Source organism: Equus asinus, chromosome 5 (genome assembly GCF_041296235.1).
Source record: "Equus asinus isolate D_3611 breed Donkey chromosome 5, EquAss-T2T_v2, whole genome shotgun sequence".
Taxonomy (NCBI): domain Eukaryota; kingdom Metazoa; phylum Chordata; class Mammalia; order Perissodactyla; family Equidae; genus Equus; species Equus asinus.
This window is the reverse complement of record NC_091794.1, coordinates 109898406-109911122: the sequence shown is the minus strand read 5'-3', so window position 1 is coordinate 109911122 and position 12717 is coordinate 109898406. Positions and strand designations below refer to the sequence as shown.

At 58.4% G+C, this 12717-nt stretch overlaps 1 protein-coding gene across 6 annotated transcripts in view; it reads right to left on the bottom strand.

The window, feature by feature from the left end:
* Positions 1–6249: 6249 nt before the first annotated feature.
* NPHP4 (nephrocystin 4) overlaps positions 6250–12717 on the bottom strand; it is a 129458-nt gene continuing 122990 nt past the window's right edge. For 5 of the 6 annotated variants that reach the window (XM_044769553.2, XM_044769551.2, XM_070511246.1 and 2 more), the window contains 7 exons: positions 11206–11362; positions 10610–10695; positions 9979–10064; positions 8677–8848; positions 7808–7987; positions 7375–7518; positions 6250–6818 (listed from right to left, as the gene is read on the bottom strand). In XM_044769553.2, coding sequence (XP_044625488.2) covers positions 6678–6818; positions 7375–7518; positions 7808–7987; positions 8677–8848; positions 9979–10064; positions 10610–10695; positions 11206–11362 — 966 coding nt within the window. In that variant the 3' untranslated portion in view covers positions 6250–6677. The remainder of the gene's footprint in view (positions 6819–7374; positions 7519–7807; positions 7988–8676; positions 8849–9978; positions 10065–10609; positions 10696–11205; positions 11363–12717) is intronic. The other variant, XM_044769552.2, reaches the window with a different exon arrangement.

Genomic DNA, 12717 nt, shown 5'->3' with positions numbered 1-12717 from the left:
TGAAAAGATGTAGTCACACACGCTTGGGACAGAGCCTGGTCGACGGCCAGTGCTCACTGGATGCTGACTCTTAATGACCATTTAGTCTAGTATTGTAGGACTTCAGGGGGAAGGAGCTTGTGTCCTCAGGATCTGACATGCTAGTCGGGAGACACATAAATAAGCAGGTAAACAAGTAAATACCAATTGTGATTGGAAACACAAAAGGCAGAGGTGGAGCCACATGAGGACGGCTGTGCCATAACCCACCCCAAACCTCAGCGGCTTCCCACAGCGGCCATTTCTCAGCTCGTGATCCCACAGGCTGGCAGTGGGCTGGGCTCAGCGGTCTTTTGGTCCAGGCAGGACTTGGCCACCTCAGCTGGGTCACTTGTGCGTCTGTAGTCAGCTGGGGGCTGTCTGACATAGGATGGCCGGAGGACGGCTGGGACATCTAGACGTCTCTCCATGTGGTCTCTCATCCTCCAATAGGGTCCCGTGGGCTCGTCCCCATGTTGGCCTTGGGGTCCCAGAAGTGGATCTAGCCTAGAGGGGGCACCACGCCACGTCCACATCCTAGCAAGCAAAGACAGGCACAAGGTCAGCCCAGACGCCACCTTGATGGAAGAGCTGTAGAGGACTGTGGCCGTGTTTGTGACCGACCCCGGGGGGAATTTCTACCTTGGGCAGGCTGCCTGGGGGAGGCCTCTCCAGGGGAGACCCACAAGGATGAGGACAGCTGACCACGCGGGGAGATCGGAGCAGAGCGAAGGGAAGGTGCAGGCAGCGCAGCTGAAGAGAAAGTGGGCGGTGGCAGGAGCGGAGGCTCCGATGCGGAGGGGATTCATGGACTGCTGTCACAAGGTGCGCGGACAGCGGTAGGAGGCCTCCGGTGGCATGCAGGGAAGCCACTGAGCTGGTTGACGCTGTTTGACAACATTCAGCCCTCCCACCAATATTCTCGGAGCCCCACTATGCGTCAGGCACCTGCGTGGGCACAGGAGACCCGGCAGGGAACAAAGACAAATCCTGCTCTCGGGGAGCTTATGTTGCGTGAGGCGCATGGCGGAGATAGACAAACAGATGGAGCAGACATAGCCAGGAGGGCAGAGGCCCATGAAGAGCAACAGGAAGTGGGGCAGGGAGGGCCATTTTAGGTGGGGTGAGCAGGGAAGGTGGGAAGGGGGCATCTGAGCACAGCCATGACTGAAGCCAGGGAGTGATCCTCATGAATGTCTGGGGAAGAGCGTTCTAGGCAGTGGGGACAGCACGTGCAAAGGCCCTGATGGGTAGTCTGCTGGACATATCTGAGGAACAGCATTTGAGCCCCTGGATCCAGCCATACCTGAAGACTGAGTTTCCCCACAAGGTATGAGAAGCAATCACAGCTGCCTGTGGTGTCTGGATCCAGAGTCCTGCTCACATGCACTGCCGGAGCTAGGGGTGAGCAAAAGGGGCCTAACCAACCTTAAACAGGATTCCCGCCTTTATCCCACCCCCAGAAGGGTATACACAGTGGGGCGACAGGATCAGGTTTGTGTTTCATAGCAGTCACACTGGGTGCCATGGGCTTTGGTCTAGAGGGCCAGGGTGAAAGCAAGGAGAGCACCCAGGAGGCAGTGACCCAGGAGGGAGAGAGTTGGAAGGCAGAGACTGAGCCTGTAGCCCAGGGCCTCTGCACGGCCTTGGAGACCTCACCCCTTCCCACAAGGCCTCATGCCCATTCTTTAAGCCTGAGGCGTCCTGTCTGAACCCCCCTGCATGCCTGAACCTGAGGCCTCATCCCCCTGCACGCTGGCACTTTCACATGCAAGGAGGCCCTCTGACTATTCTTCTGTCAGTGTCACTGGAGCCCTCATCTCCGTGCCTCCGCCCTCCGTGGAGGAACACGTCACTTCGGTCTGCAGTTATTTCAAGGTTGAATTCTCGCGATGGAATTTATCTTTAGAACTTGAGTCACAGATCAATTCAGGATGGCTGACAAACCGAGATGACAGACAGTGAAGCCTGCCGCTGCTCCTCCGTGCGGCAGGATGACACCTCTGCGGCGAGGACGGCCACGCTGGGGCTTCTCCACATGACCAAAGGGCCACCCTGTTGAGGGGTCATTCCCTAGATTTCTACTGGGACCCCCCCTCCCAAAGACCAGAAATCTTGATTTGCTGATTACATGAATATTTAAGACCCTGGGCTATGTGGGTGCCTCAACTCCTTCTGTGTTAGTTTCCTGGGGCCACCGTAACAAACTGACCGTGGTGGCTTAAAGCACCAGAAATTTACCCTCCTGCAGTTCTGCAGGCCGGAGTCCACACTCGAGGGGCGGGCAGGGTTGGCTCCCTCTGGGGGCTCTCAGGGAGCATCGGTCAGCCTTCTCTCCTGGACTCTGGCGGCTGCCAGCATCCTTGGTGCTGCATGGGCAGCAGAGGCATCACTCCAGCCTCTGCCCCCATCACCACGTGACCATCTTCTCCGTGTGCCCCTTTCCACCTCCTCTAAGGAGACTCATTGAATTTAGGGACCACACTAAGCCAGTGTGATTACATCTCCATCCTTCTTAACCACATCTGCAAAGACCCTATCCCCAAATACGGTTACATCCTGAGGTTCTGGCTGGACATGAATTTTGGGGGGGCCTATTCAACCCTCTACAGGTGGGGTGACTGTTTCTCAGTCCATTCTCTGACTTGCACCTGGCATTTCAGGTCTCCCTAGTGGCCTCAGGGACACGAGGAGCCACCCAGGGGGACACGACCAGCCGGGCGGAGGTGGGCCTCCCCGACACGGAGAGAAGGCCTCTCCGCTTCTGCACAGCCCCCACAGACCAGCTCGGATGCGGCTGTGCTTTGGGGTCAGGAGAGCCAGAGGGACCCACGTGGCATGGCCAGCAAAGGTGTCCTAATTAAGGTGGAGCGCCAGCCCCTTTACCAGCAGAAGGGCCTCCAGATCCACTGCCCGTCCACCAGACTCAAGGGCAGAGTTCCATGTGGGACCAGGGAAACCCTGCCATGCTCGGGCCACACCTTCCAGGGACCCACGAGAACTACTTCTCATGGCAGGCCCCCGGCTTTTCCCCCGCCCCCTTCTTCCTAAAGGTCCCAGCGCACGTCCTGAAAAGAGAAACTGCCATGGTTAGGTTTCCGGGGCTCAGGGTCCCAGGTACCTCGGCCTGCACACGGGGAGAAACAGGGCCGTTAAGGAAACATGAGGGCTGATTCCCCAACCCCGTAGAACCTGAGGCAGCAATTTTAAGAGGCGCCTTAATTTATTTCTAAACAGAGACAAACATAGCATTAAATCATTATCAGACATGAGAAAAGCAGCGCAGCAATCTGGCTTTCATTTGACTCCATTTAGTTAAAAGCAGCTTCCTACAGGAGTGGGAGGAGGCAGGCGCGAGAGGGAAGGAATAAAATACCACCACGGAAAACGCCCTGATGGAAATGAGAAGGCTCCCTGTGGAAGCCGGTGCGCCTTCGAGTGCGGGGAGAAAGCCCGGCACCCAGCCCTCGGCAGATCCGCGGCGCGGGCCGGCTTCTCGTGTGAATCGCGGCGCCAGCTGGACCAAGGAGGGCAACCAGGAAGTCAGATGGAAAAGTGAAACGCCAGTCCAAGTCTAGGCATCGACTCAGAACAGTCTGGATCACAAAGGAAGGGAGCAGGCCCATCCCCGCCACCCAGAGAGCACAGCGACCTTGACAGGGCTCGGACGCCAGGATGGGAGCCCGGAGACGGCCGATCGCAGCCATGGTGCTGGCTGTTACGGAACACTGAAACTTTACCATAAAAGGAACCTCTATTCTTTGTGAGAAAAGAAAAAAAGACAGAAAAAGAAAGGGAGGAGGAGGGGAACCGCTCAGAATGGCATTAAGTTTTGAAAAGCACAAGCCCCCATCTTGTGCCCGATTCTCATTCCCCAGAGGGGCTTCAGATCCTGACCTGCGCCCAGGAGCGGGCTCTGTCCCCAGAGTCACCAGACGGCCACAGCCCGCTGGGGGACGGGGACTGGGAGGACAGAGGGTAGAAGGGCAGAGGAGGGGAAAAGAACGCCTATTTGAAGAACCCTCTTTTCTGACCTAGCAAAGCATGGATGCCCCCCCTAGCCGAGCACAGGCTGACCCGCCCCGTGGGCACCGAGGCCACGGGCAGCTCATCCCAAGGGCCGCACGTGGCCTCAAATGTGCACAGGGCCAGGACGAGGGGAGGACGGATCACTAATTCGGCCCCCAGTCTCAGTCCTGGGCGAGGTGCCTGTCCACCCCAGACCCTCAAGCTCTCATCACCCCCAGAACCAAGTCCAGACTCCTCCTTCCAGCCCACAAGTCCCCGTGACCTGGCCGGCCCCCGACCCTGCTCCGGCCCCCTCATCCCTCCAATCCTCCACCCTCTTGCTAAAGCAGAGCCCCTCCTTCACGCCCTTACCCTGCTTGGCCCCCTCACAGGCTTTATTGCTGCCTGACCTATACAATGGGCCCATTTGTTACTTCCAGGCCCCTCGAGGAGGTCAGTTCCTGGGGCAGGGACCGTGTCTAGTTCATGGCGCACCGCAATGTGCCCACCCCCCGCACTGTGGCCAGCACAGAGGAGCACTCAGGTCATGGATGAACAAGTGAATGAGGGAGTGATGAATTGCAGTTTCTCTAGTTGATCACATCTCTCTTGCCAAAGGCCAGGCCACTGCTTCCTCGTGTGCCTGACCTCCCCAGGCCTGCCCAGGAGGGGCACCACCACCAACCAACTCTGACCAGACGGCACCGGCTTCATTTGGCTCTGCTGTTCCCACCTGCGCACAGTGGGGAACAGTGCACACCCCCCCAGAGGCCGTGCAGAGGCGTGCCCCAGCTGGCTGGGGAGGGCGGCATGCTGCTAAAGTACACTTCACAGGAGCACGGTCAAGACAGCAGGCCAGCTCTTTACAGCCCCCGACCTGGGCACCCAGAGCAGAAGGCCCCAAAGGGCCCCCAGTCCAGGCTTTGTCTTTTAGCCTAGACGTGGGGCAAGAAAGCTCTTGTGGACCCACCATTGCGCAGGGACGAAGCAGACCCCAGTGGATGTACCTCTCTAGGAAAAGCAGCATCCCCTTGATATTCCAGCTCTTGAAACCATCTGGAAGTGGGAAAAGATGAAGATGAAAAAGTCCTGTGCCTCCCCCACCACACGCATCCCCTCCCCACTTGCTCCCCATCCCACCCTGTCTCAGCCAGGACAGCGAGCAGTTAGGTTCCAGATCTCCTTCCTGTAAAGGGTGCCGGAGCCACACAAGTGACTTTTCAAAGCGCTGCCAGTCCAGGAGGGTCTTTCTGTCTAGGGTAGGACAGCGCCTCAGGTGTGAGATCTCAGAGCGAGGTCTGGGGAGTGTTCTCGGCTCAGGGTGCCCCCGACGATGCGCCCAGCCCGTGGAGAGCAGGGGATGTGGGTCACAGTCCTCCCCCCCAGTCACCGACATCCTGACCTCCTGCCTGGAGCCTCTCGGGGCAGAAGGAGGCTCCCACTGCAGATGGCAGGAGGGAGCAGGTTTTAGGGAGGGGTAATCTCTATCAAGAGCCCCCAGTGCGCCCATGTTTTACGGGGTGTAAAGATGCTCCAGGGGCACAAAGACCATCTCCCTTCACCCACGGCATCAGCCATCCCCACAGATGCCACCCTTCCCCCTCACCCCACTGTGTCTATCCCCTGACATTCTCTCCACTCGCCCACCACGTCCCCCTGTGGCCAGCAACGTTGTGGCCAAGACTGCTGCTCGTCCCCCAAGGCCTGCTCAGCGATCCACACCCCAAGTCACCCAGACACACAACCACCTGAAAGAAGGCGGACATTTCCCAGACCCCTTGGAGCTGGGTGCGGCCATGTGACTAGGTTCTAGCCAATGGGACTGTGGTGGGCAGAATGATGCCCCCCAGGTGTCCCGGTCCTGACACCTGGCACCTGGGACTCTGTGACCTGACAGGGGAAAGGGGACTCAGGCTGGGATTGGATGAAGGATCTGGAGACGGAGTGCTTCTCCTGGATTTTCCAGGTGGCCACAGTGTCATCACAAGGATCCTTCCGAGAGGGAGTTGGGAGCAGAGTCAGAGAAGGAGATGTGACAAAGAAGCGGAGGTCAGAGTCGCCCCCTCCCCCAGGTCAGCCTGAGCAGACTCTCCCGGAGGCCACAGGCCACCTGACTGTCCCTCAGCCACAGTGTCCTCAAGGGAAAACCAAGCTTCTGCTGTAGAGGGAAAACCCGACAGTGGTGAAAACAGTAGAAAACACTCAAGGAAACTGTCAAAGAGAAAATATATAAAAGTTTAATGTTTCACATATAACTTTAAAAAAAGATACGAAATAATACCAGTACAAAATATAGCAAATAACATATTTGTACAAAATCCAGTAAGAAAACATAATTTTATCATTTAAGATGATTCATAAAATACACTTTGCTAAAAGGAAATCAAAGCGTCACAGACAGTGACAGTCCCCTGCGTGAAACGGGCTCGTGCACCCGCGGCTGCCTTCCCGCCTGAGGACGGTTGGTGCCGCAGCAGCTCGACGGCACTCAGGCACCGCAAACGGTCGGGGGCATGGTGATCCCGTCCTGCCTCGGCCAAGTTCACGGGTCAGCGGGCAGGTGAGCTGAGGGGAGAAGGGTCGACAGAGCGCGAGCAGGCGAGTTCCGAGTTCCGAGACAGCCGCAGGGGGCCTCGCGGGGCCGGGCGCCCCTACTGATACATGACCTTCACGCAGAACGTCTCCTCGTTCTTGTCTTCGTGGTCGTTGATGTAAATCAGAACCTCCTCCTCCCCGGTTCTCTGACTGGGCGCAAACCGCAGGCCGATCGTGTAGGTCTCTCCTCCTGCAACCTGGAAACAAGCATCAACATCCTAGCAACCCCCGGGCGCTCATCTGTCTTCCAGAAACTTGGATGTACGCACACCTGTATTTGGGCAGCACAGCGGATCACGTGGCTGAGACTTTACTCCCAAGCTCCGGCCTTCAGCGCCGGGGAGGGCAGCCTGGCAGCGCCGAGCCTTGCAGACTCCAGCACACTCATGTTCTGGACTGAACCTCCTGTGTCACTGTGAAACCCGACATGCTACGCCCCACACCCTCGGGGGACGCTTCCCAACTGAAGACACCCCCACTGACCAACGGTCTGCGCCTGCTGCACCTCCCTAAAACATTCACCGAGGACGCAGGGCAAACGTCCCGGACAGTTCTGGGTAAAACTATCGAGAAATCACGGACGGTGGGTCAGCAGCCGCCCCATAACCGTGCCTAGAACCCAGAGCGGAGGCGCGACGCTCGCCCCCCTGGACTTCTTGATGGAACTGCTCCTAACTGCCTGTTGACCCCACCTTCGGTGCCACGCCTCGAGGCCCCGCCCCGTGCCCAGGCCCGCACAGCACCGGCCCGCACCTGGAAGGAGTCCTCCTTGAACTGCAGCAGCTCAGGGTGGTCGCTGTGCAGGTGGTAGGTCCTGCGGGAGGGGTAGGGGTTGGTGTAGGTGATCCGCTTGTTGGCGCCCTTCCCATCCCCGGCAGCCAGCGTGATCTCAAAGGCCTGTGGGGGGAGGGGGAGGGCAGGACTCGGCTGTGGGCTCCTTCTCCCGGCACTTCCGGAGCCTGCTCTGCACTGGGGCCCCCAGACACTGGACATCTCCGTAAATATGACAGACGAGCCCTCTGAGCTCCCAACTGAGGGGGCTCACAGGACAGAGGGAACACCCCACCCAATCCCAGAGCCAGAGAGGATGGAGGAGGAAACGCCAGCCTGAATCCAGGCAGGCCTGGGTCATGGGACCAGGTGACACACCCGTACCATGTGGCCTGAGCACATCACCCCTCCAGACCTTAGAAATAAGCGGCGTGCGGCAGGAGAGGCAGACGAGCCACGAGGCCACCAGCTGGTGGTAGTCCACGTCGACCAGGTTGAGGTGGACGAACCGGCTGCCCGCCCGGCAGGGCCTCACACTCACGTGCAGGTCCTGCACCCCATGAGGTGGCAGCACGAAGACACCTTTGGGATCCGTCTTCAAGGACAACAGAAAGAAGCAGGTTGGGACACAGCCTCTTACACGGTGCACACGAGGGGCTTCCTGGGCACCTGCACCCCAGTGGACCGAGAGAATCCTAAGGGCTCCCCCGTTGTTTGGGGGTGACAGCCTGTTCTGGGGGGGCCACATGGCCTGCGCGAGGTCAGAGGGGCCCAAGTGAAAATGCAGATCTGACGCCAGACCCAACCTTGCCATCAGTGCCAGCACCACGGCATGTCACAGTCTGTGCTGGACAAGTCCCCCCTCACATGGCAACGGTCCCCTAAGTGCCAGAGCTGCCTCAGCAGTGGGCGTTCACCAGGCTCGGAGCCTGGCTCCCTGGCAGGGAGTCTGCATTGCCCTCATTATCCAGACGTCCAATTGTGGCAGCACGAATTCCAGAGTTACTATTAATATTTACCTTCCAATAATTCTAAAAATTGGCCTTCAGGGCTTTATATGTCACTCATCCCATGACGGCATAGCTAATAAAGGCAATCTGAATGAAGACTCTGCCAGAGTATCTTAATCTTGAAGTGCTCGGAGCCTGTCCTTGGGACCAACCCCTGAGCTGCAGCTCAATTTCCAGCATCCTGCCCCACCGCGTCCAGTCCGTCCCCAGGGTGGGGTGAGGACAGAGAGGCCTGAGAACACCTCAGTGACCAACAGCCCCCAGAAAGCCATACCGTCAGCTCCTGGGGGTGCGAGGTGAAAGCTCTCACGTTCCTAACTGCCTGTGTACCCCGAAGGACAAGGGACAGGCGGGTCCGCTGGCCTGTGACACAGGAGACGTCCACGCGCTGCAGGGAGTGGAGGTGGACCTGCCATATCTGGATGGGCGTCGCCAGCCAGCGATCCCTGCACGAGACAGAAGCCACGTGCAGCACTGGTGAGGACAGCGGCACCAACTGTGAGGGAGAAGCCGGGAGCCGGGAGGATGGGGTGCCCAGGAAGCAGGCCTGGGGCATAGCTGCTGTCACCCTGCACAGCCACCCTCCCCCCCTAAGCAGAGGGCTCTCAGGCGGGGCTGTGGCTTATACGTGGCCTTGACTGCACGGGGCCACCTCGGGTGAGTGACAATGTGGGCCTTGGCCAGATATGCAACCTCTGCCAGCTGAAACCCCAAACTCCAAACCGGGTCTGAGGCAAAGCTTGTGGGCTGCACGGGGTGGGAGAGAACGTGGGTTTAGATGTGGCACAGGCCTGGGCACAGAAGCCCCACGTGGGCCGCCCGGTGCCCTCGGACGCCAGCTCTGAGCTGTGCAGTGGGCCAGTGATGCTCCCCAGGGGGTCGTTGCGAGGACTCCACTCTGCCGCGTCCACACAGCCCGTGAGGTGCACTGAAAGCAAGTGTTTGCCCCGCCCTGGGAGGCTGTACAAAATGTGCCAGTTTTCAAGAGTTCAAAGGGCTGGGAGATACGACTTGTGAGGAAAAGGTCAGGGACGGGCGTCACTTCAGCCGGTGAGAGGTGAAGGGGCGGTTTATAGACAGTCTTCAGCGTCAGAGGTAAGACCTCCGTCTCCCCTGGGGGGCCTCTGCTTAGCTCCCCTCAGACTCGATGACAAGGGTGCCCAGTCGGTCCCGGGCACTCGCGAAGGGCAGAAGCTGCCCAAGTTTCTCTCCTCGTAGGCTGGAGCGCGTCCCTCAGGCTGTTGGTGCAGCCTGAGCAGAGGGAGCCCTCTGCAAGGCCCTAGAGTCTCGCCTCACCCAGCGAGAGCCCACCTCTCCCACCACGAGTTTACAAAGAACCCACTGACCCCGCAGCCCCCGCAGCCCCCCAGCAGCGCCCTCGCAGGCCCCTGGCAGCCCCCCCACAGCCCACAGTAGCCCCCCCACAGGCTGCAGCAGCCCCCGCAGCACCCCCCACGCAGCCCCCCACAGCCCCCCAGCAGCGCCCCCATGCAGCCCCCGGCAGCCCTCCCACAGCCCGCAGCCCACTTCCCCCTCGGCTCCCCCGACCCCAGATGGCGGGGGTTCGCACACTCACGCATAAATGGTGACAAAGAAGTCCTTGCTCTCTGGACTTGGCCCGCTAGCGACCTTCAGGAACACGTCCCGCGGCTCCCCGGGGCCCTGCCAGACAGTGGGGCACGTCATGCAAACACCACCGTCCCCATTTGGCCCCTGGCCCCTAAGTCCACAGAAGCAAAACCAGGCGTGAACCGGGCTCCCTCCCCCTCAACACATTTTTCATTTCCTGTACTACTCAGAACTCCCTATTTTTTTCACTATAAAAGAGAGAAAACCATTAACTTCTTAATTTTATATTAAGTTCAACCGTTAAATTCTGCAGGAGATTTCTCCAGTTTCCTAACCAGTCATAATACAATTACGGCCGTTATTCTTTACACAATGGCAATTAATAAGCGCCATAATTACCACTCACTTTACCTCATGCCTCTTTTCAATCTTAATTCAGACAATCAAGGAACTGATCTGCTTGCAGGAAAAATGAAAACTCATTCATAAAGCTCTCACAAGGGTGTCAAAACAGCCCTCTGGCACCTTAGAGAGAAAGCATTTCCCCAGACACACAGCGAAGGGGCAGCCGGAGACACGGGCGCCGACGGCCATGCCCTGCTGGGAAGGTGGCCCGAGGTGGGGCTGAGAGAGCTCACCACATCCTGGGTCTCACAGACGACGTTCGGGTCGCTGCAGCGGACGTGGATTGGGGGGTCCTCGCCGGGCCTGCCCACGGGCGCGCCTGGAGAGGGGAGAGCAAGACAAACGTCTTTGCCGGACAGGCCTGGGCGTCATAGGAGCTTAACAGACGCCCGGCGGGAGGCGATGCCCCTGCCCAGCACACGCCCGCATGGACCCGCGCTCCTGCTCTAGCCGCCTCCTCGGGGATTCAGGCAAAGGGAGAAACGCAAATGCCACAGAGCACGTGCCAGAGGAAAAAGACCTCATTCTGTTCCAAAGGGCACAGACAGACCATCAGTGAGTCAGCAGGTGGAGGGAGCGAGTGTCCCTGGGCCTAACCCTGGGCTGTGGATGTGAGGAGGGTGGAATCAGCTGGCCAAGGTCACACTTGTCCTCTCAGAGGAGGTTGAGAGGGCAGCCATTTCAAACAATAAAGGCAGGTGGCAGAATTTACAGATGTGTCACATGTTGTTGGAGGAAGAGCATCACGGGGCAATGCCACTTGTCACCCTTGGGGAAAAGCTTTTTCCCATCTGTTGAACCCGCCAGCCTCAGGTCAGACGGGACCTGCCTGGAAGTGTGTGCCAGGGCGGCAGGCGGATGGCCTTCTTCAGGAAGGTGAGCTCCGGGTGGTAGAAGCGGAAGACCTGGTCCACGACATGGGGCTGGGGCTCCACCGTCAGGCAGAGCACGGCGATGGGCTTGCCGCCACTCGCCCGGAACAAGACCTGTCGAGAGAGCAGACAGGGCTGGCATCAGAGCTGGCACAACGGCTCGCGGGCAGCCGTGTGTGCAGCGCCTCCTTCCACAGATAGGGACAGGGGTCTCCTGGGGTCCACTCACCCCATGAGGGGGAAGGACAGGCATCGTCAGAAGCGGGAACAGACCATTCAGCAGCAGGTACCCAAACCAAGGGGACGACACCCAACAAAGGGTCCACATGTGGACATGCTCCTCTCACTCGTGTACCACACCTCCTGTGGCTGCTATTTCTTATAAGTAAAGCACATGCCAAGGATGCCAGCGAAGAGGTTTCCAGGCCCAAAGTCAAACGCTACTGCAGCCATAATTCCATCTTCCTACACGCCTGCTGTGTGTGTGCTGGGAAGTCATTCCAGAAGGATCTGGACCAGGTCCTCATGGGTTGTAACAGAGCACATTAGCATGAGCTCTTTGATTCCAGACCATAAAAGGAGGCTGAGCCCAAACCCAAAGGGCTAGAAATAGAAACTTCCTTTTTCAAAAAGTTACTAAAAAACTTACTTGTCCAAAAGAGGTCCTAATTTGGACAACTGATAGAACAGGTACCTTTATTCCATGACTCAGTCTGGCCCAGTGAGCTCTGTAGGCCCAGGAACGAGGGGGTACACAGAGCCTGACCTCTGAGACCAGGCAACCTTTCCACCTCGACGCCAAACTCCAGCCACCAGACAAACCTTCCATGTGGGAGGGACATTCCTCTACTTCGGTACGTTTTACTGAGGAATCTTTTACATGTGCATACATGCAGGAACACAGAGGTAAAAATAAGCTGAAGTCACAACTTCAGACAGCCCCCCTGAACTCACATCCCCGCCTGCAAGGGGCAAGCCGTCGACGCTGCCCAACTCTCTGTGCCCCCAGCCCCGCCCGCTCCGCCCGAGGAAGTCGCCCTCCTGAACTCTGTGGTCGCTGTCCCTGGCTGTCTTCGCTGTCTTCCCACCTTGGATCTTTGAGCAACGCTGTGTTTGGTGTGGCCTTTTTGGAGCTGCACGTGGGAGCTGTTCCAGTGCAGGTCTGTTTCCACACCTGCTGTGTGCTCATCGACCTCGTGTTCCGGCTGGGAGAGAGGCTCCCTCAACCATGGCCCTGTTCCCGTCATCTGGGCCCTGACACGTGTCAGTCAGAATCCCACCGCTCTGCCTAGACTCCGATTCTAAAATGACCGTTCATTTAGCTGTTGTGCCCATTATGAACAGGGCTCTATCCCACGCCCGCCCTGCACTGCTCTCAAGATGGGGCCCCTGCAGACCACGTTTCTCTCCACCAGCCGCTCCTGGAAGCTCTGACCACAGGGCAAGGGCAGGCTCAGGCATGAAGCGGG